This window comes from Adiantum capillus-veneris, chromosome 1 (genome assembly GCF_014529385.1).
Source record: "Adiantum capillus-veneris isolate H3 chromosome 1, ASM1452938v2, whole genome shotgun sequence".
Classification (NCBI taxonomy): domain Eukaryota; kingdom Viridiplantae; phylum Streptophyta; class Polypodiopsida; order Polypodiales; family Pteridaceae; genus Adiantum; species Adiantum capillus-veneris.
The window spans coordinates 129,239,866-129,267,120 of NC_140931.1; the positions used below are offsets into that span (position 1 = coordinate 129,239,866).

General features: G+C 47.0%; 1 protein-coding gene across 3 annotated transcripts in view; it reads right to left on the reverse strand.

Annotated features, from left to right (window-relative positions):
* Positions 1-282: 282 nt before the first annotated feature.
* The window catches only part of LOC147465548 (PX domain-containing protein EREL1-like), a 33,183-nt gene continuing 6,210 nt past the window's right edge, over positions 283-27,255 (reverse strand). For 2 of the 3 annotated variants that reach the window (XM_086520551.1, XM_086520554.1), the window contains exons 9-10: positions 1,607-1,825; positions 283-1,206 (exon numbers count right to left, since the gene is read on the reverse strand). In XM_086520551.1, the coding sequence (XP_086376677.1) occupies positions 904-1,206; positions 1,607-1,825 (522 nt within the window). In that variant the 3' untranslated portion in view covers positions 283-903. The remainder of the gene's footprint in view (positions 1,207-1,606; positions 1,826-27,255) is intronic. The other variant, XM_086520555.1, reaches the window with a different exon arrangement.

Here is a 27,255-nt window from a genome sequence, read left to right on the forward strand (position 1 = left end):
GAGCACTTCTTGGATTATAGGATCCTGTTCCCAAAACCTTGCAGCCTTGCTAAAATAAAACAGGCCAAGTGCGACCACAGCATAGCGATTTTTTCTTAATATCAATAATTTCACTAACACAATGTGGGACCCAGGTTCAGCAATTACAAATGAGTAATGTGCCTCAAAAGTAAATTTCAACTGGTACGATTCTAAATGTATACTCATCAACAGGAATGTCCACATTGAGTCACATATACCTCAAGATAGAATCCATAGATGCAATAATTGAAGACTCCAAGCCACTCATAAGGGTGCACCCTACCAACCAATTAGTTTAGCTTATAACTGAAATCCAGGCTTTACAAGGTCACAGTGTTTCACGCGTGTTTTTTTTACTAGGGGACAAGATACCTATGAGATACAAGTAACATGTCCAGAGCACCCTAGAACTGTGTGTATCCAAAAGGGGCGACTGGCACCATATATTTGTCTTGTACATGGGAATTAACAGGAGAGAAGTACAATAATGGCCTTTCTGGACTCCCAACCACCACCTTGATTATTATAGTGGGATTCCAACAGGCACGAGGGGGCTTTATAACAATGCCGCTTATATCACAATGGTAAAAGGAATTCTCTGTATATCACATTAAAGCCAAATGTTTATAGTCTCAATTACCTGCCGTAACTCCATTGCACGCTTTGCATGTCATAGATACAGCGGCAACATCAGCGATCATCCTCTAGACATTTGCGCGTGGATGCGTAGTGCCCTTGGCAATCTTTTGCTGACAAACACATCATTGGCAAGAAGCTTGACATGCTGCAATAATTGTATTTCCGCTTCTTCTTGCCTTTTACCACCAGGCTACTCAGACAAGCTATTTGAAGTCGCCATTATCCAGCATCCCACACAAATCTTCACAAGAATCTGGACAGCATGCTTATGTTCTTCTTGGTCGGCGTCACGTCTTGCCCACTGCTATCTGGCTTCGCATCCATCACCGCCGCATTTAATGTCATAGAATTAACAACTTTATATAGCTGCACATTGTCCATGAAGATCTCAGAAAGCAGCTTTCTGAAAGCTCGCTCACTCTGCAATTCATCATCCTGCACTTTTGAATTACTGTTGCTGGAGAGAACCCCATTCGGTAAGCCCTCTCTTCCAAATGATTGGTAGATTGCTTTGTCTTCATCTTTCTCCTCAGCTAGCAGCTGTACCTGCATTTTAATTCAGGGGATATTACTTTCACAAGGTGTGGGGGGGGCGAGAGAGGGAGAGAGAGTGAGAGAGAGAGAGAGAGAGAGAGAGAGTACATCGGTGGTGATGAGTATCTCTAAGGAAAATCCTTGGCAAAACGATTCGCGAGCTCAGAGGTAAATAGAAGCTACCAACATCCTTACATTCTTGCAGAGTCCATACTCTTCTTAAGGCACCTCAAATGGCACTAGGTCCTAAATTATGGGTCACTCTTATCATATTTCAGTTCTAAAGTGACTCTAAAGAAACTAGTGTGCATTAGCAATTGTGGATCCTCCATAGTACCCATGCTGACTGACAAGGGAACCTTTACTAATAAATCTCCATAATAGTTTGAAGAGTATTAGACAAGTTTTATACCTCTGCTGCCAAGAGTCCTATGCGATTGTCGGACGTCATTAGGAAATCCATCACATCTCTGACTACAGCATTCTTCACAGTAGTTTTATCATCCTGCTTTGCCAAAAATTCAATGCTGCACTCCTGCAGCCTTTTACGAAGGCTTGCTACCTCATGCAAAAACTTGGTTCGCTCTGCCCGCCGCTTCTCCTGCTTTTGAGTCTCATTCTGGATGAGAACCTAGAAAAAGGAGGAAAAAAAAAGGAATAGCACATAAATTCTCTTATACATTTGAGGCAAACCATGCCACAATATGCCCATTTACATGCCCCTACATCATAGTGACGAGGAAAAGGCCACCTCACGCTCAGAGAGAGAGAGAGAGAGAGAGAGAGAGAGAGAGAGAGAGAGAGAGAGAGATGAAATGAAATGAAATGAAATATTATATTAACGTCTTCTAGAGGCCAAAATGACCTATGAGACCAAAGAGTTACATCATGGTGAACAAAGTTTGGATAAAGGAAAGAAATTTAACTAAACAAGGACATCTAATAGAGCTGTAAAATGCGGGTAGCATGAGCCTGAGGTATACAAAAAGTGGGTAGGTATCTCAAAACACATATGGTGGATATGTATGTATAAATCCAGTGATAGCTCTCATCCGTCAGTGCATGATCGTGTCGATGTCCTCCATGGTGAGAGTCTGCCCAGGGCGTCTCTTATGTCTCGCCAATATGAATCTGATCCTATGTTTCAGCCTCCTCCGGCGCTGGGAGAATTCCCTGATCTTGGGCCTCCTAGATCTCCCCAGCTCGCATGCTCGATCACTTAGAATACCTCTAGTGATATGCCTTGTATCCCTCCTCTTTGATTGCTCTCATCTTTGCTCACTCTCTGGATGAAAAACACTGAGATCTGTCTCTGGGTGTGTCCCCTGATCTGTAGGCCTCTCTCTGTCAGTAACCTTACTCCATGCTGCTGAATCTCCAGTAGATAAGAGTCCCGGACATCTCTAATCCTGTTATCTCATAACTCCAGATAGAGGCCCAAAACCCTCTCTAAAGAAGCAGTGAAAGCGGTCACATATCTCATAGTATATTGCATAGTGGCATATATAATGGAGCTCTGTCTCTGGCTCTCTCTAATAAAGCTGTATAACTTGGCCTCGACTTAAATCTCTCGAAATCCGCCAGTCTCAGTCTCAATCTCCGACTGGTGTGAAGATGTGTGAATCTGTCCAATAGCACGTTGTAAGCCATGGGACAAGTGAGTGTCCTTGTAGGCAGGCCTAGATAAGAAACCATGCTCTATGAGCTAGAGAAAATGCTCTCTGTATGTAGTAGTATCCATGTCCTCTCGGTATCCAGCTAAAACAAGTCTCGTTGTAGAAAGAGGGTGCATCCATAGAATACTGAAAGGGGGGGAGCCTACCCATAGAAAAGCCATGAAGCTCAAACCATGTTGCCATCTGTGCATACCAATATGATGCATCTCCCTGTGTTGTCAAGTGACAAGAGGACTCCAGGGCCAACCGAGCATAACCATCTCATGGGAGCTCTCATAAGCTGTGTAGAAATGTCACTCATCTCATAAGGCCCTCCACCACCAGAGGGGTAGCCAACTCTGTTCTGATGATGGCATGAGGAACTGAGGCCTTAGCCTTGATCATCCTCGAGACATGGAGATAAGTGGCCTCTTCATGCCTCGCCACCCATCTGTACTTCCATGCTGACGACTATGATGGTCCCCATATCTTCACTCCATATAACATAGTTGAGGCAACTAGAGTATCTAAAAGGCATAACTTGGTGCGAGGCTCCTTGGTCTTCCCCCTTGGAAGCTGAACAGTTGTGACTATTGCCGGCGATTTCCCGATCACTTACCTGCTGATTTTCAGCCTGTTTTGGTGCATTTACAGCCCTCACCTACCAAACTCGGCATCCGGTGTTCATCACCTGGCGTTTTTGCTCAAACCCTGCGTTCTCGCGGTGTTTCGAGCTCCCTTTTGCTGCGATTTCAGGTTTGGACAGCACCTCGACTTTGCTTCATCGGCATCCCTTTGGGGTTCCCTTGCCTCTCCCATCACGTACCCCCTACTTCGCGGTCTTCTGGCGTTCTATCGGCGTGGTTTTCCGATCCTATTCTCACCTTCGCTTCTGATTTTACACACGAGACTTCTCTGCTGATTTTTTGTCTGTATCTATGGCAACACTCCCAGCCATGCCCATCTTTCCTCCAAGTGAAAAGCTTGATGGCTCCAACTTTGTCGTCTGGAAGATGAAGATCATGGTGCTGCTTATGCAGTTTGAACTTTGGGACTGTGTCACGTACACGTCTAACCCTATGTGCATGTGGACAAGCTACTTCAAGTCCAGGTTTCAGGTCATCTCAGGAAGTGTTTTGACACCGTTGTGAGCCTGTGCGCAGGCCGTGCATGTCTAGGCAGTTAGAGTAGTTGCATATCCTCTGGTTGCACACAGCATGATCATCAGCATGACAGTCAGAAGCCATCATGAGCATTTTACAATGCACAGAACCCATTTTCCCTATTGTAGCCATTTTTCACTTATTACTAATAAGTGACTTTGTTGGGAAACTAGGTAGGGCAAATTTGCTAAGTTAATATAAAAGAAACCTGGCAGTCACTCATTAGAGTAGAAGAAACCAAGAGAGTACAGGCAAAACCTGCAGCAGGCCCTCTATAGTTCCTCCTCGGCAAGACTTCAGTAAACCAGCGTTTTCGGATCAGTAAAGCCAGCGCTTCTGATCAACAAAACCAGCGTTTTACATCAGCATTCACAGCATTTCTCAGCCTGCTTCATCAGCGTTTTCAGACCTGCTTACCCAGCGTTTGCAGACCCACTGAACCAGCGTTTTTCAGCAGTTGTACCAGCGTTTTTCAGCAGTGATAGTCAGCCAGGACAGCAGAGCTTTTCAAGCCAGAATAGCAGCGCTTTCCAAGCCAAACATATCAGCGTTTTCAATCCCTGAAGTTAGCATTTTCAGCCATCGTCCTCGTCATCGCCGCCCTCGCCGTAGCCGTCATCTCCGACTTAGATCATCATTGCATCATAGCATCAAGAGCTTGCATCAGCACCTTTGTACCAGATTTGTGCAATCAATAGCATAGACTTCTCTAACCATCGAGAGAGGGGCCCTTGGAGGAGGATTTGACAACATTCTAATGTCGTATTCTCTTCTCTCTCTATCTCTCAGTCTCAGTACCTTCATTCACAGTGTCTTCCACTTTGTTTGTGATCATTTGCATTCTCTCAATAAAGGAACGGAAGGCTCTCCCTTCCGTAAGTAAAAGGAACCCTTCAGCACGGTTCGGAGCACTCATATTGAGCAAAGTTCAACATTCACTTCCGCTGCACCTTACGGACTGGCTTACCGATCCTGCCAATGCCGTGTGTCCCGGCCTTGCTCCTACATCTGGTGCTCCTACATCGACATCATCAGCTACCACTTCTTCTGTAGTTACACGTGCTGGCTCCTCATCTATTTCTTCTCATGGTACTGCTTCTGGCGGATAAGATATTGTGGTTACACAGGCTATGGTGGATCAGTGGAATCAGAACCATCGCCGAGTTTACTCTTTCTTACTCATCAACTGTGCAGACAACGTGTTGACATCTTTACGCTCTCACACCATTGCACATGAGGTATGGGGTTTCCTTTGCAACATGTATGAGACGAAGACATCCGGAAGGATCCTCGCTTTGGAAAAGACTTTGATGGACTTACAGGTCTCATCATTTTCGACTATCCAGGCTTCATATCCCGCATGCTTCTGCTCTGTGATAAGCTAGCAGCTTGTGGTCACCAAATTTCTTCCGAGGGCAACTCGGTTGTTGCTCAAGCTTCCAACCACTTATGATTCCTTCTTCCAATCACTTACTACCTCCACACGCCCTACTCCTATCACTTGGGAGGAGCTCTTGCCCGCTGTGCAACAGATAGCTTCGCACATTCAGGACAGAGCCACCTCAGACGCCTCTGCGGGTTCTACTGTATTGGTTTCTACATCCAGTAGGGGTGGTGTGTTCCTGGACAGTCTGGACATGGTTGTACACCTTCTCGCCCTAACATTACTTGTACTATTGTGGAAAGAAAGGTCATTTTGCAGCAAAATGTTCACGTACACATCTAACCCTATGTGTACGTGGACAAGCTACTTCATGACATGGGTTTAGTTCAGTTAGATTAGGAAGTGTTCTGGCACTTTTGTGAGTCTGTTCGCAGACCGTGCATGTCTAGACACTTAGATTAGATGCATATCCTCTGGTTGCACACAGCATGACCATCAGATTTCAATCAAAACCCATAAGTAGCATTTTTACAGTGCATAGACCTATTTTCTCTGTTTTTGACATTTTTCACTTATTATTTTTAAGTGACTTTTGTTGGGAAATGGATAGGGCAATTTGGCCAATGATATATATAAGGAAACCTAGCGCTAGCACTTATGGGCAGAAGAGGCAGCAGGAACATTGTGTTAAACAGGCACCTTCTCAGCAGAACCCCCACAGCAACCTAGCATCATCCACAACCTAGCGTTTTCTTCATTGCAGACAAGCCTAGCGTTTTTGCAATTGCAGCAACCTAGGAACAATAGATAGCAGATCAGCCCTAGTGTTAGTAGTTTGCATCAACAGATCCATAGCAGATTGCATCAGATAGCAAAATTCAGCCCTAGCGTTTTTGGTTGCAGATCAGCCCTTGGCGTTTTGCAGTTCCATCATGACAAGATCCACAGTAACACCAACGTTTTCAATTTTCCAAACCTCGCAGATCTCACCATCCCGCAGCAGATCCTCACAGCACGGTCAGATCCCGCATAGTTTGCAGATTCAGCCCGGAAAACGCAGATGCTGACGCAGATTTCAGGATCTGTATTTTCAGCGCGTCCTCATCGCATCGTCGCCATCGACATCGTCACGGACATAGAGTCAGAATTCAGCAGATAAAGATTTGCAAGATTTCAACCATTAGCGTTTTCAAATTTCTGTTCGTCTCGTCGTCGTCCTCATCGTCGTCGACATCATCGGCAAGTCCATTGCATTGTAGAGATTTGTGCAATCAATAGTAGACCGCTCTCACCATAGAGAGTGGGACCTTCGGAGGAGGATTTGACAACATTCTGATGTCGTATTCTTCTCTCTCTATCTCTCAGTCTCAGCACCTTCATTCACAATGTTTGCCACTTTGTTCGTGATCATTTGCACTCTCTCACTAAAGGACGGAAGGCTCTCCCTGCCGTAAGTAAAAGGAACCCTTGAGCACAGTTCGGAGCACTCATCTTGAGCAAAGTTCAACATTCACTTCCGCTCCACCTTACAAAATGTTATAAACGACGGCGATAGTGCACGAAGGATTCACATCCTGAGGATGGGACGGTTTCTTGACAGAAGTCTGCCACCGCCATCTCTAGCCCTTCACAGGCTATGGCTTCACCCTCTAGTTTCATCCACCTCCTTCCTCCCTCTTATGACCGAGATCACTTTTTGGCTTAGAGTGTGCCGGGTTTACCACCTTGGCCTTCTACCTTTTTTGTCAGAGTGCTCTGCTTCAGGGGGGGTTCTCTCTCTTCCGTCTCTCTCTTCTACTGACCTCCACCGATGAGCTCCCTGCTCGTCTTCCATCTTTCCCTCATATATATCCTCTTCAGCGACTTGTTTTGTTGTTAGCCTCTCCATCAGCTTCCTTGTGCGACTTGATCAGCCTGACCTAGCTTCGGTTATCATCACATTGGTGCTGGATGGTTCGTCATTTTTTGTTTGAATGGCGCTGCTTCTTTTCACACTCTAGATTTGCCAAGCGTGTTACATCTTCTTCCTCAACGACTCCGCATCTGTCGTTGAGGGGGGGTGTTAGATTCTTCATCTCCAGATGCTTTGCACCCTGCCTACAGGCTTCACACATCACGTGCACTTGCCCTTGGTTGTGGGTTGGCCACCCGTACACCTACTGGACAAGGATCTTCAGGCACATTTAGGGTTTTGCTTAGCACTTTGCCCGATCGCGGACCTATTCTGGTCCTTTTCCATTTTTTCCTCATTTATGGGTTTTTTGTGCATAGGTCGTTGGGGCTTCTAGTCTGCCCTACCTACTCCCTATTCTCCTATATATAGGAGGGGGGGTTTGCACTCTCCCACTCATCTTGCCATCTTGTCTTGTACATAGCAATTTTTGCCATCAGGAGTTTTTGGGGCTTGCCAGCCTTTTCCATCTCTTGTGTGTCGATCGCCACTCTCTCTCTCTCTCTCTCTCTCTCTCTCTCTCTCTCTCTCTCTCTCTCTCTCTCTCTCTCTCTCTCTCTCTCTCCACCTTCCGCTGCTCACTCTGACAGTGTCGTCTCTCTCAATTTTGTTCAATTTGTTATGTTGTTTTTAGTTTCTCACTTGTGATGCATCAGATTCTCGGCTTGGGGTGCCCAGGATTATTACAATGGTATCAAAGCTCAATAGATTTTTCCTTCTACGGAGAATCCGATCTCTTTTATCATGGCACACATGGATTCACTTGACGAATCCCAATAGGAGGAATCTATTGCACCTGACCACTCAGGTTCGGGGGAAAACACTGAAGATTCAAACGGAGGTCGAAATATCCTCAACATCCGAATTTTTTGATCAAGCATCCGATTGATGCATTCCCGATGGCGTACGACCATCCGTTCACCTCTGAAGTCAGCTTTGAAGAAAACACCTACATTGGCCACACCTACTCAAAGGGTGTATTTGGAGGATGAATTTGATGGAGCTGTAGAAAGGCGAGTCGGTCGACTCATGAAAACCAAGAAGCAGCCGAGGAGACAGAGTCGACCAGCAGACTATCCTGCCTACTTGGGTCAGAAATCTACTTTTGAGAATGCACGAAAGACAAAGAAGCCTGTGCGCTTTGAGGTGTTTCTACATAGTAACAGGGAATGGCCGTTTTCAGGTCTCCGTTCCCCGTTCCCATTCCAAGTTCCCGTTCCGAATCCCCGTTCCGTGTTTCAAACGTGAGTACCCGTAACAGGGAATGGCATTTTGTTCCGCGTTCCCGTTCCCCGTTCCCGTTCCGGTTTCCCGTTCCTGGTAACTACGGTTTCTAGTTCATCCTCGTCCTCTTCTGACAGCTCAGACAGTACTTCCTCCTCTCACTCTAGTAAAAAGGACAGAAAGAGTAGGAAGATCAGAAATACTCAAAGGCATAGCGAAAGCAAGAAGAAGGCAAAGAACAATAGATCCCACTAGAGATCTTGGAAGTACTTTGACAGATCGGAAGAGGACTCGTCTTCCTCTGAAAGTTTGGATTCTCATGAGCAAACAATTTCTACAAAGAAGAAGTATTTCTACAGAGCCAATCAATATGATTTTCTCGAGGATAAGGGCAAGAAGCCGAGCATTAAAATTTGATACTTTTTCGGGTTTTTAAGATACCCACAAGGCCCTCGCTTTCATTCAACAGTTCGACTAGCCTTCTCCGGAGGACGCTACTCAGAGCACTACAAGAGTTAGGAGGGCAACATCTTATCCCAAGGGAAATGCGCAAACATGGTGGTATAACCTACTGCTACGAAGGGAAGCACCAATGGAGTGGCTACGATTCCAGCAAATTTTTACCTCTTCCTGGCTCACTCAAGAGTACAAACTAGACGTAATCACCGCTTGGGATCATTTGCAGATGACCAAGGAAGATACTTTGGACATCTATTGCCAGAGATTTTGGGATACTTTTCTACAAGCCTCTTCTTTCGAAAGATCACTTTTAAATAGCAGATTGAGCGAATTTGTTGTGGTCTACCCAAAGAGATATGGGACTATTGTTTGCTGCAGAAGTCCAAGTCCATGCAACAACTAATGGGGCCTTCCAGAATGCGGGGAAAAGCGTCGTAGGCGTGTACCTACACGAATTTTGCGTCGTTATGCTGGCGAAATTAAGTCAAAAACCTGCGATTAGAGCCATGGACAGGTCCGAACAGCTTGGTGGGAGTTAGGTGAAAGTGATCAGATCGTTTCTTTGCATTAAGAATAAAGAAATACTGAAAGGGGCGTCAGTGTTTCGGGCCAACAGGTGTCGGTGTCTGCTTGGTAGCACTCTAGCTTCCAAGCCGTGTGTGTTTGAAGTGTCAATTCCCGTTACAGGTTTTTATTTGCAAAGTTTCTATGTGTCCTAAAGTCTAAAGTAAAGTTTTGAGTGAAAGCCAAAGTCTACCGCCCTACAGGCCCTTTCATGGTTCCGTTGCCGGGACAGAATCACTTTTTCCTCAAGAATTGAGCCTCGGTTGGTTTGAGGTGAAGATAGAGTACAGGAACGCGAGATTACACTATGGCCGACAAAGGGAAAGGCATCATGGAAGAGGGTTGCTCTCCTACAGTGTTTGAGGTTGGCAAGAGTTCACGGCCGCGCCTGTCTGTACCTCTTGTTGATGTGAATGCTCTACCAGTGCAAAGCTTTATGATTGGGCAACTTGAAGATGATGCGTTCACGACTCAGTTGGTTGCCGTTGTGAATGTGTTTTCTCAATTGATGCATAACCCAAGGTTTATGGAGTTTTTGCAAGCGTCACCACTGCCACAGCAGACAAGGCAACTCACACGGCCAATAGAGCCCGATGAGGCTCAAGCCCAGGTACTTCATGCGTCCTAGCACGATAGGGAGCACTCGCACATTGCGGAGTCAGGGGCTCCAAGGCAGGTTCCTTCCGTCCATGAACAAGTGGTTAGGACACCAATTCCACAGGTTTTGCCAGTTCAGCCCGTCACCTTTTAAAGTCTACATGTTGCATTAAATGGACAGGGAACCAGATTCCAGGCAATGCATCAAGTTTTTCCACCACCCACGGTACATCCTGGGTATTTCGGGGGTGGATCTGTGTTCCAAAGTATGGCTGGTTATGCACTTGGAAACCAACAATATATGCCAGGAACAATGTTTGGAGGTATGCAAGGCATGATGCCAAACCTCATGTACGGCATGCAACAAGGCTTTCAGAGCAATCAAGGAAGTTTGGGATGCCACAAGGCAATTTTGACATGGCTGGTTTTTTGGAGAGCAGCCAGATATGGCACTTAAGATGCAAAATGTCAATGGCCAAAGAATGCCGATGACCCCTACTACAATGCCCATGTTGCAGACAATTCCCTATGACATTTGGGGGCACTAGGAAAGCAAAAAGCTTACAAAGAAGGTGGTGAAGCAATAAAGTTTAGCACTTTCAGCGGCTTTGAGGATAAGGCGAAGGCTCTAACTTTCCTCCAACAGTTTGATACAGCTTATGCAAGAGGGAATTTTATAGAGGCCTCTAAGTTCAAGAAAGCTACCACTTTCTTGAAAGACAATACGCTTACATGGTGGACGACATCGTTGATGCAAGGACAGGCACCCGCCACGTGGGTATACTTCAAGCAAATGTTTGCATCTGCATGGCTGTCAAATGAATTTGAAGTCGATGTCATGATGGATTGGCACCAACTCACTGCGGCTACTTGCAAGAGCCTACAGGAGTACAATTGGAGATTTTGCAAAGCGTTGCTCTCAGTAACCTCCTACAGGTTTGTGCCACTGACAGAGCAGATTGAGAAGTATTGTTGTGGGTTGCCTAAAGGGCTTCGAGATTACTGTACAAAGAACAAAGTGGCTACCCTCACTTAGATTATGGAAGTTGCCAACACTGGTCTTGTCTTGTAGAGAACTTGAAGCCCTAAAACTACAACGCGCTCTTCAAGAGGAGAAAAGTATCTCTCTTCGCCAGGAGACATCCTCCACAGGACTGTCCCCTGAGAGCTTATTGCCACTTCTGCAAGAAGTCTGGGCATGAAGACAAGGATTGCTATTATATCAAGGGATTACGGTAGATACAACAAAGTCTAGGTCCTTCTCTCCAACAAGGGCTTACGCCTGCATCAAACCTGGTGTCACCATAGAGCCATCAGAACCCGATGCCACCTCTGTTGACAACACCTCCTATGCAGCAAGGTATGCACAATAACTTTGCATCTCCCAGCTTTTATCATGCTAGTACTCCTTCAATTCCCCGAAGCTTCTACACGTCAGCCTCCGGTCCCATGCAGCAAGGGCAGAGACCACCTCGCCCCTCAAATAGGCCAACTTTGTGCTACAGGTGCGGGGAGTATGGACACTATCAGAGCAAATGTTCCTTACCAAAAGGGTCCCCTCCTTGCCGACATTGCCCTGAAGCTAAGGATCACTATAGTAAGGATTGCCCAAAACAACGAGCGTCCACATCTGCAAGCACAAGCCAACAGGAGTTTACATTTCCAAAGCTTAACCTCATCACAATAAGCTCCATTCCACAGGCACCGCCTTCCACTCTTGTAGTTGCCTCTCAAGAAGGGTTGAAGCAAATGGAAGAGCCGGCTGGGGTGCTCACACGGGCACAGAGAGCTGCTCTTGGCCTCAGCTGTCACCAGGAGGTGTATTTTTCCTGTTGCCTTCCGTAAATAAGTATTAGATATATTTATTTTATTTTTACTTGTTTGTCCCAAAACCCTTGAAAAGGTGCAAGTGGACATTGCATGGCCAGTGTGAAACGACTGCAGCCAAATGGGTTTCTCACATCGGGGATTTAGGTCGGTCAGACAGGGACTGCCCGGGCCAGTTAGCCCTGAATTCTGATGAGTATGGAAGCTCGTGTGCGCCAAACTGGAATTTGGGCCACTCGTCAAGTCACAACAACTTTATAAGTTGAAAGGGGCCAGTAAATTAACCCACATTGTAGATGTTGGTCAAATGGTAGTCTTCAATGATGGTCAAGAGACCGATAGGTACGCCATGGAAGCATCTCCTAAAATTTAGGGAACTGCTATTTTTGACCGGAAAATGTGTTCGCGTCATTAGCTCTGGAATGACAAGGGGAACATTTTATTGCTCTGCTGCCAAGTCAACTGACGCACAAGTTGAGATATTTTTAGCAGGGAAAGCCCAAACTCGGAAACTGGGCGACGTGTCAGCCTGTGAGCGATTCTGCCACTCTAGGAGGCAAAAACGAGCTGCATATCAACAAGGGGGGCGCCATTTTCAGCCTCAGGTGGATTGTAGCAGGTACAGAAGCTATGGAATGCTTACCTTGCCCTCTATGCACAGTATGGTGACGGGAGTGATGCCCCGCACGCTACATACTGCTCTCTTTCTCCCCTACGTACAGTATGTTATGCCCCACTAGTGGGCTTCTCATTTGACCTATGTACAGTTCTGGGGGTTTATGCGCGTTTGCCAAGGCAAGAGCCTTTTGAACAGGAACCGGATTAGCTAATTGCTAATCCTCCACAGATACGCACAGTTCCATCACGAAAGATTGCGAGTTTGGAGAGTTTTCTCGCGTGAAAACTCGTCCAATTCACAGGGGAACTGTCCCATTGCGTGCGGGAGCCCTTGGGACACACGTAGGCGTGTTCGCTCCGCTAAAAACGATCCGAAACAGGGAATTACAGCCTGCTGTGTTTTTCTGCAGGTTTAGGGTTTCGCACCTAAACTGCAAGGGAACATCGGGGGAGCCTCGTGAGAGCCTTGGGATGTGTGTACAGGCTTTTGGGCTCCCGGCAGTGAAAAACAGAGAATTACAGCCCGCTGAATTTCTGTGACAGCTCACCAGAAAGCTTCCAGATATCGAGGGAATCCGTCCTAGACAGGTGTTTTTGACCCACAGGGGTTTTTGCGCCGTTATGCTGTCGAAATCCGATCGAAAACCTGCGTTTTCAGCCCTCGCCAGGTTTGGACAGCTTTGTGAAAGCTTGCGCTAAGTGGTCTGATCGTCTACCTTAATTTGAAAAAAGAAATACCGAAAGGGGCGCCAGTCTTTGGGGCCTACAGGGTGTCAGTCTCGTGTGCGCAGCGACATTCTAGTCGCTGGACGCAACTGTGTTCTCTTCCCTTCTCAGTGCTCTGTGTAAAGTTAACATGTAATTGAAATAGTACCGCCCTCTACGTTGTATAGGCCAGTTATATCAGCCTCCCTGGTAATCCAACCTTTCCATCTCCTGTCACACAAATGAGTCAAACTCCAGTAGTAGTTGACAAACCAGCAGGTAGTGTCAAGAGCCAACCTACCTCGCTTCTATCAGATATTGATGATGCTTTCATCGAAGCAGTAGAGGACTTGCAGAAGCTTAAGGTTCCAGAACAAGCTCTAATCAAAGGTAACAAGCCCACAGCAGAGTCTATCTTGAAAAACACTTTTCAACAAGTGTCCCTATACGACATGCTTCGACTTGATGCAAATTTTAGAAGTGACACCCTTTCCATCATCCAGTCTCTGTACCCTGGAGCAGGGCCTAGTGGCAGGCACCTACCTGTGCAGCCCTTGGAGTCCTACATGATTTCATATCCAGCTGCTCCCCTCACCGACTATAAAAGTCCTCGTCTCACTGTGTCTATTCTTGGGCATCAATTCTCAAGCGTCATAGTGGATGGTGGATCTGGGATCAATCTGATGCCAGAATTTACTATGTTGGCCTTAGGTCTGCAGCCTAACCGGCCTGCTCCCTTCACTGTTCCATTGGCAGACCAGAGGACAGTCTACCCTATGGGCATAGTAGAGAAGGTGCCTCTTATGATACAAGACTTCACATTTAGCTTGGATTTTGTGGTGGTCGGTCTTCCTCAAGTGGAGGGAGGATTTCCTTTGCTGATTGGTCGACCATGGTTGAGGCATACTAAGGCACTTCATGATTGGGGCAACGAAACCATGTGGATACATACTCCTAGCTCCTCCATGCAACCAATTCGGCTCGAAGGAGGTATCGATCCAGTGGTTCATCACAGCTCATTGTCAGTACAGTCCAACCCCGACCCTGAGCAGCCCATCCTTACTCACAGGTATGACGAAGACCTGCTGCTGCAATGGTTGGAAGCTACAGCCTCGATGCGATGTTATATGGTCTCTATTCAAAACTCACAAGTGCCGGTAACACTCTCTCTTCCAACTCCTCAGGCGGACACAGAGGTCACAAGTCCTACACTAGACAGTAGTCCTACAGCAGACAGTGGACCTGTCCAAGAAGTGAGTGGGTCAGCTCCAAATTCTCATGATTCTGATGATCCTCCTCTGGAAGCCCTCGGCCTCGGGAAACCTATCACACATCACCGAAGGGGGGAAAAATCTCCTCTGCATGAACTCGCCAATGATTCCCCCCTTCCTCTAACATCTCCCAGGTCGGATGCCCCGCCCACGCTAAAGCACCCGGTTATGTCTGTGTCTGAAGATTTACCCTACGAGGAGCTTCCGCTTGGATGGTTACAAGAAGAGTATGCAGAGTTTCCAATCCGTCAAACGCCAGCACATGATGTCTCGAAGCTCCAAGAGGCAGCTCATGTTTCAACTTCTGAAGTACCCTCCACAGTTACACCTCCTGACCCTGTCAAAAAAGTCAACCTGGGCGACCCTGACAACGCTCAGCAAGTCCTCTTAGCAGCATGGTTATGGGAGCATCCCGCATTACTTGACCAGGTAGTTTCTTTTATTCACTCTTTTAAGGATGTTTTTGCTTGGTCCTACAAGGATTTGGAAGGGATCCCACCAGAATTGGATCTCCACACAATCCCTCTAGTTGAAGGAGCTAAGCTTGTCAGAGGCCAAGCTTATAAGCTCAACCCAAAGTATGCAGAGGTTGTCAAGTCAGAGCTCGAAAAAATGCAAGAGTCAAGGATCATTGTACCTGTGGAGCACTCGGAGTGGTTATCACCCATGGTGATAGCGCCTAAGAAGCAGTCCAATAAAATTCGAGTGTGTGTAGACTACAGCACGCTGAATAAAGTAACTATTCCAGATGGTTTTCCCACACCTTTCACTCAGCGTGTGCTCGAAGATGTAGCAGGGCATGTTTTGTACACTTTCATGGATGGGTTTAGTGGATACAATCTGTTGCTAATTGGACTATTTCTTATTTTTAATGATTAATTTCTTTTTATGAAATTAGGATATTTTAATGTGTACACTAAGAACTGTTAAAAGATTGTAGCTACTGGAAATGCCATCAGGAACGGACAACTCTGATGTGTCATTTGATGGGTGACGATAAACATCGCGAAGGAGTTTCCGTAAGTTCGATGGAAAGGGCCGGGTTACGGGTGCCCCTGATGCGTCACATGATGGGTGACGGGTGCATCACAAAGGGGGCATTCCGTAGGCTAAGGAGGAAATCCGAACTGAATAAGAAAATACGCGTAAGAACGCAAGCACAAGAATAAAGATGGGTTCAATGAAGCTTTTTACGAAAAGCAGGAACAATCGCGGGAAGGCAGACGCTTTCCCGCGAGGAATCTATGTTTGCATTGCATTCGTGCATGTGGTTGCATCCAAGGACGCCTGGGAAGTATTGTGAAATGCATTGGTTTTAACTTATAAGGTTTTATTGAGTTTTTGGGCAGGTTCAGACCAATTTTAAAATATGCCGGCCGCCCACTTAGAAGATAAAGCAACAAAACCAGCCAGTGAATTCTCTCTCCCTATTTCGGGTAGAACAACGCAAAAAAAAAAAAAAAAACTGTCGCGATCTCTACGCGAGCAGCTATTCGTGCCGTGGCCAGGGAACTATAAAAGCACCACATGCCCTTACTCAAAGGAGGTACCAACATCAGCAAGAGAAGACTCTGCCGCAAAAGATCGCGAGACTACGAAGCACGGAAGTCGCTTTTCCCGCGCAAGAGCGACAGGTATCTATTGTGGATTCGCCATCTCATCTTTTGTCCTCTGCTTACGGATCATCTTCGCATCTTCATGGACGATTTTTCGACCTTCTCAGGTGCTCAATGTTCAACCCCAATGGAAAATTTAGAGAAACACCTCGCTCAGCTCTCTACTGTCTTCCTCAGGTGCAGTAAGGCACGGCTAAAACTCAATCCTAACAAATGTCACTTTTTGGTCACTGAAGGCACACTTCTAGGCCATGTGGTGTCTGCCAAAGGTTTAGCACCAGACCCAGAGAAGATCGTGGCAATCTTGAAGGTACCACCTCCTATCAATCCGAAAGGTGTTCAAAGCTTTGTAGGCCACACAGGATATCATCGTAGGTTCATACGAATGTATGCACAGGTGGCTCAACCATTGACCCGACTCACTAGTGCTACAGTACCCTTTACATGGTCAAAACCTGAGGCTGAAGCATTTGAATACCTCAAAAAGCGTCTCACTGAAGCACCTATTTTAGTGGCTCCAAATTGGTCTCTTCCTTTCCATGAGTATACGGATGCCAGTCAACTGGCTGTGGGAGCTGTGCTGACTCATCCTAGTAAAGAGTACAACCTGGATCGCCCTGTTCACTATGCAAGTCGCCTGCTCACCAAAGCAGAGCGCAACTACAGCACCACAGAAAGGGAAGGTTTGGCTATGGTGTATTCTTTACAAAAGTTTCGTCATTACTTGTTAGGGGTTCACTTCACTATCATCACAGATCATCATGCACTACGCTATCTTCTAAATAAACCCCAAGTTGCAGGAAGAGTGTGGAGATGGCTACTCATATTCCAGGAGTTCGACTTCGAAGTAGTTCTTAGTCCAGGCAAGCGGCACGTCATGGCCGACCATCTCTCTCGCATACACACAGGTGAGGAGCCCAATGCTGGGGTTGATGATGATTTTCCTGACAGTCATCTTTTTAAGGTGGACACAACCCCAGAATGGTATGGAGATGTGTTACATCTGCTCTCTATTGGCCTATATCCTGAGAATGCTCCTCCCTTGCAAAAAAGAAGACTCTTGCTGAAGTCTAGACCGTTGTCTTTGATTGGTGGACAGCTCTACAAATCTGGGCCAGATGGTGTGCTGTGCAGGTGTGTCTCCCCTCATGAAGTAGACCACATTCTGGAGGATGCACATAGTGGTCCTACAGGTGGACACTACCCTGGTCACATCACGGCACAAAAAATCTTACAGACGGGCTTGTGGTGGCCCTATATATTTCGAGATGCTATTACTCATGTCAAGATTTTTGATGTCTGCCAGCGATGTGCGCCTAAGCCTAGCAAGCAATCAAATCGCCCTCTCCAGGTATCTATGGCGTGGTTGCCCTTTGAGAGATGGGGTTTGGACTTTGTTGGTCCAGTTGCTCCATCTGCTCAACCACGCAATCGTAAGTATCTCTTGGTAGCAACAGATTATGCAACGAAATGGGCCGAAGTGGTGGCTACCATCGACTGCACAGCAACCACTGTCGCAAAATTTTTGTATGAAAATATTTTTTGCAGGTTTGGGTGTCCTCTGGAAGTCACCAGTGATCGAGGTAGTCATTTTGTCAACGACTTCATCTCCACTCACCTCACGAATTACAAGATTTTTCATCGCAAATCTTGCTCTTACTATCCTAGAGCAAATGGGCAGGCTGAAAGCACTAACAAAGTGCTAATCACGCTTCTTAAGAAAGCTTGTCATCTGCATCCAACCTCTTGGGCTCAGGCTATCCTCGGCACAGTTTGGGCTTATCGCACCTCCTTCAAGGCAACCACTAACTACACCCCATTCCAACTAGCTTTTGGCTTAGAGGCAATTGCACCATATGAGTTCAACTCACGTTCAGCAAGAGTGGGAAGCGTTCCTGTCACACCTGGGAGTGCTTCAGCAAACCTCTCTCGTCTCTCAATGTTAGAAGAAAGCCGGAGATTAGCTTCACATGCTCTCCAAGCCGAGCAGATTCGTCGCAAAGTGTGGCATGATCGCCATCTCCGAAGGCCGAGAATAATGCAAGGCTCGCTGGTGCTACTCTATCAGGCTAAGTATCTGAAGAAAGCTAAGAAGTTGATCCCAGCCTGGCAAGGGTCATTCAAGGTACAGGAGATTTTGCCACAGGGGGCTGTGCAGTTAGTCACTTTGGAAGGCGTTCCTTTGCCACTGGTAAATGGATCAAGAATAAAGTGCTATCACTCACTTGCCTGACTCTATAGAATCTGGTTGTGTTATAACTCCCACATACAACTGTATGACTGTCCCGTCTCAATTTTCGGCTCTCTCCATCGATCCATTTTCCCTCTTCTCAGATTTACCTTATCTCAAGTTCTCATCTCAGTTGTAATCTGTGTTATCGTAAAAATTCTCTTGTTTTATGCATGCATCAAACTCCTTCTCACCTCACATAGACATAATTCGAATTGGATTTCAGCTACTCTCGAATTTTTTCTTTTTAATTATTGGAATTCACAAATAGATTGGATAATCAGCTTCTTGTTTCTCTCTGTCTCCATGTCTATTTGTATCTTGGGTATCTCTATCTCTGGTCCTTACAGCTTACAGCTCTCTCTCTACTGACCCCTCTCCCTCTCCTTGTGGATTTCTTCAAAATGGCGACGTACAACTCTAATCAGATAGAATATGGATTTTCTCGATATTCTGGCGCATCTCTCTCACACTGCTCACACACACTAATGTCATTAGTAGCTTCTCCCACACTCTATTTCTATCAGGTGGAAGTCCTGATAGGCCATTGGCTATTAATTCTGCAGCATCTACACTCTCTCTCTCTCTCTCTCTCTCTCTCTCTCTCTCTCTCTCTCTCTCTCTCTCTCTCTCTCTCTCTACCTTGGACTCCAAGCCGCTGCTGCAACTAGTTACTCCTTACTATATTGCTTTGTGCTTTCGCTTACTGCTAGCTTTGCTTTTTCTCTCATCCCTACCCAATATTGCTTTTTGCCCTGCTTACTGAGTGGTGCGTTCCTTGTATGTGGTGCTTTCCTGACATAAAGACTTTAACTGACGCCCCTACCCTCCCCTTACTCGCCTCGCCCCTACCCACCCTCTCCCCTACACAATTTTCCCTCACCCCTACTTACCCTCCCACACCCCCTAGCACCTACCCTCACCTTACCCCTCGCCCCTACCCTACCCCAACCCCCTCGCCCCTACCTACCCTCCCCTTACTCCCTCGCCCCTACCTACCCTCTCCACACCCCCTCGCCCCTACCCATCCTCCCACACCCCTCGCCCCTACCCTACCCCAACCCCCTCGCCCCTACCCTCCCTTACTCCCTCGCCCCTACCTGCTCCTGTGGCCCTCGCCTCTACCCTACCCCAACCCCTCGCCCTACCCTCCTCTTACTCCCCTCACCCATACCCTACCCAAACCCCTCGTCCTCACAAATCCCCTCGCCCACCCTCCTCTTCCTGCATCCATCCGCCTGCTCATCGCTTTCATCGCTTTTTTTGAAAGTGCCGCCTACTCGCTTATTGCTTAATCCTCGCTTTTTTAAAGTGCAGCCTCCTGTGAAATCAAGTTATTCCAAGTACAGCGCTACATCTCTGAATCTGGGAGTTCCAAAGTTCACCCTGAACACTGCCAAGCCAGGTAGCTAGCTTTACAATGGCTGGTACAAGCAAACAAGTTAAGAAGAAGAAAGCTCTCTCCAGAGAGGCCAACTGAGACATCCAAAAGTTCTGCAGAGAAAGAGGATGTGGATACCTCCAGCCATGGCCTCACCCATGTGTCCTCCACTGATCACAGTGATTAAAATTACAAGGCGTCCGACTCGGGCTCTGCTTCCGACTCAGAGTCTTCTAGCAAAGAGGAAGAGGAAGAGGATGAAGAAGAAGAAGCTCTAAAAAATCAAAAGAAGAGGAAAGCCAACATGCAGGTACTGAGTCATCAAATTCCTCAGCCTCCTTCTTCCAAGACCCAAACCAAAGTTCACTTTGAACTTCCATCTGCAGCAACCTCATCCATCTCTTCGAGAAGTCTTATCAAAAGACCAGCTACATACGCTAGGTCTGTCAGCATTAGCAGACACCGATCTGCCTTCTGATATTCCCATGGATATGGTGCATGCAGTTCTCAAGTTTTTTCCCAAAGTCAGAGGACACCCATTGACTGCTACACGCATTGGTAACGCTTTGGGGATGACAACCTTTCCTGCAGTCAAACCGGCTACGAGAACCTATTCACAACTTTCAAAAGATGCGACAATCGAGGCATGCAAAGAGCTACTTAGCACGAGTCATGCTGACTATGCAAGGAGTAAAAAGCTCTGGGCCATTTTCAAGTATTACTTTTTGGTCAGAGATCCTAAAGTCAGTAAGGGCAAGGGCAAATGTGACGTGCCTACTATATTCTCGCACTGTGAAGGCCTATACTGCCTCATCGACACCATCCCGTGTGGCTTTCATCAAATTCTATTTACCTCTTTACAGTCGCGGGCATAAAGATTCAGAGCTCAGGTGCAATCTGTGCAATCTAGCTTTCAATGCTTTGCAGCTCCCATGTTGGCCTGGGTCATTAATATACCTATTAGTCCTATGGAGGTAGATGCGGAGATGCGGCGTAAAAGCTCTAAAGGAAAAGGGAAAGATATTGAACAGACAATGGATCTCCCTAAAAAGCCAAAGAAAAAGAGGGCAAAGGTAGTGAAGGACACAATAGAATCTTTAGTATCCCTGCCAGTTTCGGAAAGCCGACAGCTTCGAGTGAAGCAACCTGTTCGACGTTCCTCGCATACGGTCGCTACTGATTCAATGGTAAGTTCAGGTGGTGCAGATCACACTATGCATGTCACAATTGTGGCTTCTACAGTGTCTGTTCCTCTCTCTACTGCTGCTATTTTTACCCCTACCATAGTGACTAGCTCCCACGTCCCAGTGGGAGTTGCTTCTTCTCCTATGCCTAGTCCTGCTGCAACCACTCCCACCACCTCTACTCCGATAGAGAGGCATGCGCCCAGTCCACCACGAGCAGTCCCACCAGCTGTACCACTTGCCAGCTCTCTTCACCCTGACACTGTTACAGGACCTTCCACAGGGTCGGACTCTACATCATTTTTTCGGCTATCTGAGGATATATTACAGGAGTCTAGGCAAGCCATTGCCACCATTGAGCTTGGAGCAGAGTGTTTAGCAACCACACACCAGCGTCACGCAGCTATGGAGGGAGCTCTGAAGGTTGCTGAGAGCGCCATCGCCAATAGGGATGCCACTATTTTCGCACTCCAACAGGCCCTGAAGTTAAAGTCTCAAGTGATTAGTGACCTTCAAAATCAAGTACAAGGAATTAGAGAATTGCTCTTACATGAAAATAGGACGACACAACCTACGATGATGGGTATGGGATATGGGTGGAGTGGAGCAGGTACACCAGTGCAGCATCCAGCAACGGGTCCTTCTCAGCAGTTTATGGGACTTTACTCACAGACTCCAGTTCTCGTTCAGTACTACAATCAACAACAACAGTACCCTCCTCAGGGGTTTCAGTCGTCACCATTGCCTCAGATGCAAAATATGACTTGTTGTGACGGAGTTGCTGGAGCACATCGCCATGGCTGTGTTACTCGACGTCCTCAGTACACTACAGGACAGGTGCTACCATCTGCCCAGCAGCAGGTGGCTGGTCATTTCCCAAGAAGCACACTTACTGACAAGAGAGCTCACATACAGCAGGGCCCCACAATCGATTTGATGGCTCCACCTCCAAAGGCTGATACTTCGGATGCAACAGTGACCACCACTCTATCTCTTGGATGATAGATTGAAGAGCTCACCATTGTACATACTAGTAGTTTTCTTTCACAGTTTCAGTCTTCCTCTCACCGAGACGGTGAGTGGTCTTGTGGCGGGCAGCCTGTAGCAGGGGTACAGTGTCACTTCACAGGACAGACAGTCAGTTGGACAGTTAGTTACAGTTGGTATGGTTCACACTGGACGGACCCTTTGGGCTTGGGGTTGACACGTGGCAAGGTACCGACGGTGGTCTAGTGGACATCGTGGCCAGGTCACCACCACCACTCACTTTGGAGATAGACTTAGCTGACTGGACATTTATGAGCCATTGGTGGCTCTTTATGGTTGTACATATGAGTAGTCGTTTTGGGCCAGTGGCATGATCTTGTACGTAGTCGTCTAGAGTAAGTCTATGCACAGAGCACATCTTCACCATCCCTGCACATCTAAGCCTCGACACCCCATTGTACCTGTGAGTCCTAGGCTGGAGCTGAGTGTGCTACCACGCCAGAGTCTATATCAGTCTTTGAGATAGTCGAGTCATATGTTCTGGTCTGCTGTTGTGTCTTTGTGAGCTCTGTTGATGTCTATTGTTTCCATTCTGTTCAGTTTGTTTGAGTGAGATTGTCACGCACATTGCTCTGAGGACCACCCACTGTAGAGAGCACGACACATTATCCACGCTACACAAATCAGCCAGCGTTTTGCAATTGCAGATCTCCTGGCGACAACAGACCAAGCAGAAGCCATAGCATTTTTGTAGCAGATTTCCACAGCAACCACAGATCAGCCCTAGCGTTAGCAAATTTTCCACAACAAGATTGGTTTTCAGCCCTAGCGTTTTTGGTTTGCAGATCAGCCCGGGGCGTTTTGCAGATTCACCGCCACGGAACATCAAGGAACACCAGCGTTTTGATTTTCAGCAATCAGATTCCGCAGTAGAAGTCCCGAACCTCACAGATCTCACCTTCCCGCAACAGATCCTCGCCACACGGTCAGATCCAACGCAGTTTGCAGTTTTTCAGCCCGGAAAACGCAGATTTCAGCATCTGCATTTTCAGCGCGTCATCGTCGCCATCGACATCGTCACCGACATAGAATCAGAATTCAGCAGATAAAGATTTGCACATTTCAGCCATTAGTGTCTTCAGATTTTAGTTTGTCTCGTCGTCGTCAACATCGTCGGCAAGTCCAAAGCATTGTAGAGATTTGTGCAATCAACAGTAGACCGCTCTCGCCATAGAGAGTGGGGCCTTCGGAGGAGGGTTTGACAACATTCTGGTGTCGTATTCTTCTCTCTCTATCTCTCAGTCTCAACACCTTCATTCACACTGTTCACCACTTGTTTGTGTCCATTGCACTCTCTCACTAAGGAACAAAAGGCTCCCCCTTCTGTAAGTAAAAGGAACCTTGAGCACAGTTCGGAGCACTCATCTTGAGCCAAGTTCAACATTCACTTCCGCTGCACCTTACAGTCTATCTACACCGGTTCACTCCACTATTGGGGTGAAGCAGGGCTGCCCGCTCTCTCCTACTTTATTTGATATGTATGTGGATGAGGTTTCTGACTCCATTGAGAGAGACGGTGATAGAGGTGCACCGCTGGCAGGGACATGGATTCTGTTATTGTTATATGCTGATGATATTGTGTTGATCTCCGACTCTCCGGAGGGGATGCAACAACACTTGGATGCTTTGCATAGGTTTGCCCATGAAAGTAGTTTGTCTGTCAACCTTGGTAAAACCGTAGTTACCAGGAACGGGAACGGGGAACGGGAACGCGGAACAAAATGCCATTCCTTGTTACGGGTACTCACGTTTGAAACACGGAACGGGGATTCGGAACGGGAACTTGGAATGGGAACGGGGAACGGAGACCTGAAAACGGCCATTCCCTGTTACTATGGGTAAAACCAAGGTCATGGTATTTAATGCCACCCCACAGTGGATCAGGAGGTCAGCGCCCGCATTCACATACGGCCAGGAGACAGTGGAGTATATATACACATGCCTACACTTACCTTGGAGTGGTTTTTAGTGGACCAGCATTTTCATTGAGGAGAGCAGCAAAGACTAGATTGACCAGAGCCCATGCGGCATTGGGTAGATTGGAGAGAATGTGTTCACATGTTCAGTTTCAAGAGCCTCGGACGAAGGTCTGGCTCTTTGACACTCTGGTGGCTTCTGCATTGCTCTATGGAGCTGAGATATCGGGGGCCTTCATTGGATCATCACGGGAGGACAAGTTGCATTGATGGATAGGGGGACATGGAGAAGCCTATGGTCTCTAAGGTCTCGCGGCTCATTAGAGCCAAGGCTTCAGTACCACGTGCCATTATCCAAGCAGAGCTAGCTGCCCCCCCACTAGTGGTTGAGGCACTCACCAAATCTGTCTCCTTCATACACCGCATGTGGGAACTTTCTAGAGACAAATACGCCCGCCTTGCACTTGAGTCCTCTCGACAGTTAGCCACACAAGGAGATATAGTATGGGGAGATGACATCATGGTTTCAAGGGCATGGGTTCAACATAGACAGATTGCCCCCTTCTAGCACTCACTCGATGCCCTCTCTGACTCTTGCTCACCCGCCAAGACCCGACTCAACTAGACACCAAGAGGACATGGATACAGCCAGCACAGGAGTTGGACACGAAAATGGCTTTCTACAGAGAGCATCTTCTCCAACTTACGGAGGACAGTTTTGTGACGGGGCCCAAATACATGGACACCCACTTGTCTCATGGGATAAGATGTGCTATTGGCCAGATACGCACATCTTCACACCAGCTGCAGATCGAGACTGGGAGATAGAGCTGAGTACCAGTAGAGGCCAGGACATGTCCCCCTGTGTCACATGGAGCCTGAGATAGAGCTACATTACACATGCCACTACCCCGTCTACTACGAGATACGATGTAACAAACTGTTGACGTGTCAGCCTAAAGAATGAGGCCAACTTACAGATGTGGCCGAGGGGCCTAAACCCTAAGAAGAACAAGTAACAAAAGAAGTCCTACTAGCTTATGGGGACCCCGTTCGATAGGGCCCCAAGTGACATAAAGGAAGAAAATAAAGCAGGATCCGGACACACGCCAAAAATTGATGACGTGGCAGATTTCCAAAAATTGCGCTGGCTGATGACGTGCCAGGCTGTACGGATTTCCGTAAATTACGCTGGCAGCTTTTGGCATTGCTTTTTGGACCAAAAGCTTTTGAGTTTTAAAAGCTTTTTACTATAACTGCTTTTCACGCCAAGGGCCTTTAAATATGAGGCTAGGGCTCATTCTCTGACATGCTTCCTGACGAAGGTGCAGAGTCTGGAGTACCGGCTTGTACTGTGTTGATGCAATATAAAGAAATACCGAAAGGGGCGCCAAGGTTTGGGGCCAATACTCTCTGGGGTGAAATTCCGCCACTCCGTGTCGCGTGTCGTCTCTCTCTTTCAATTCAATTGTTATTGAAGTGCTAAAAGTCTGTTCAGTCTGCTCTTTTCTGTTGGCACGTGGTGCCTGTCTTGTGACATACGAGGCTGCTTCCACTACTTGTTCAGAGATGGCTTTGGACCACTCTCCAAAGTCATGAGGTACGAGGATCAGAGATGCCTTGGTTTGTTTCTGCTCGAGCTGCGCAGACATAGAGAGCTTGATGGGAGGAGAGGCTAGCCAATCTCAAAGACACATCACATACTTCTTTAGATCAGACATTGGACACCCGGAGGAGCTACTACCACAGCAGAGCTTGTCGCCTCACACCAGAGGCACATTGATCGACTGAGCGCCTGAGCTGGGGAGGTCAGGACGCCCACGACTGCGGAGGACTACACAGCATCGACGGAGGCTACATCAGAGGATTCGGATCACTTTGGCCCGACATGCACTGCTGACCATGGAGGAGATTGATGAGATCCGCCAGCAATCGATGTTGGATCTCTTGTGATTTCGTTATCCCAGCTAGCTGCTTAGTTCACATCTACCAGTTTTAGGATTCCATAGTATTTTTATTTTGTCATTTTGTTACTCTGACTTTGTATCAGATCCACCACATTGTAACGTTTTGGTCTCATAGGTCATTTGGCCTTTTGAAGACGTTAATATAACATTTCATTTCATCTCTCTCTCTCTCTCTCTCTCTCTCTCTCTCTCTCTCTCTCTCTCTCTCTCTCTCTCTCTCTCTCTCTCTCTCTCTCTCTCTCTCGCGCGCCAACCCTTCCTCGCGTTCGCTCCCTTGCACGCCTGCTGTCCTCCAGCGTTTTTTTTTCTTCCAACGTTTTTCTGTTTCGGCAGCCTTTAGGGCTTTAGGGTGAGGCAATAGCCCCCGAGAGGGTTGAGGGTGGGGACCCCCTTTGGTGGACAATTCCCTAACACCCTGCCACCCCCCCCTTACATACACACCCCGCACTATGACAGGGAAGCAAAAGAATTGCTTTGCCGACATCCCGACACAACCAGACTGCATCACTCCACCGGTCACAAAACCAACAGCATGGGAAACTTACCTGCTCTACAGGAAATGAAGAAATTATAGGCTGAACTCAATCTTGTCAAACACGAGCTGCAAAAGAAGGGTACAAGAATTGACAACAAAGCAAACAGCAATGGAAGAGCACGCGCCAAAGATTGATGAAGACAAATCTATTGTTAAGGTAAACCTGGAAAGCTTTATGAAGAAGTTTGTCTGTTATTAAAGAAAAGGAGAGAGTACAAGACATCCGAACCGAGGTCTTCCTGATGGATGGGACATAGAAAGACATGAAGATAAATTTGAATACGCTGCAAAAACAAATATACTGACTAAACGATTGTCCCGAGTGGTCCCTTTCATCGAGCTAGGCGAACCAATGCATGTGGAAGTCAAGGAAAAACAGGCAAAGGTCTTATACTATGAGATGAAAGAAAAGATAGAAGTCATGAAGCAGACAAGGTCCTTAAAAGGCACATCAGTTTGGATATTGGACAAGCTAACATCTACCCAACTAAAGCACAGATCAGCAGAATTAGAGAAAGTAGGAGAAGCAAGAAAGAAGGGAAATGTAAGGTGCAGCGGATACGAAGGTTGAACTTTGCTCAAGATGAGTGCTCCAAAATGTGCTCAAGGGTTCCTTTTACTTACGGAAGTGAGAGTCTTCCGTTCCTTTAGTGAAAGAGTGCAAATGATCACAAACAAAGTGGTGAACACTGTGAATGAAGGTGTTGAGACTGAGATAGAGAGAGAAGAATACGACATCAAAATGTTGTCAAACCCTCCTCCGAAGG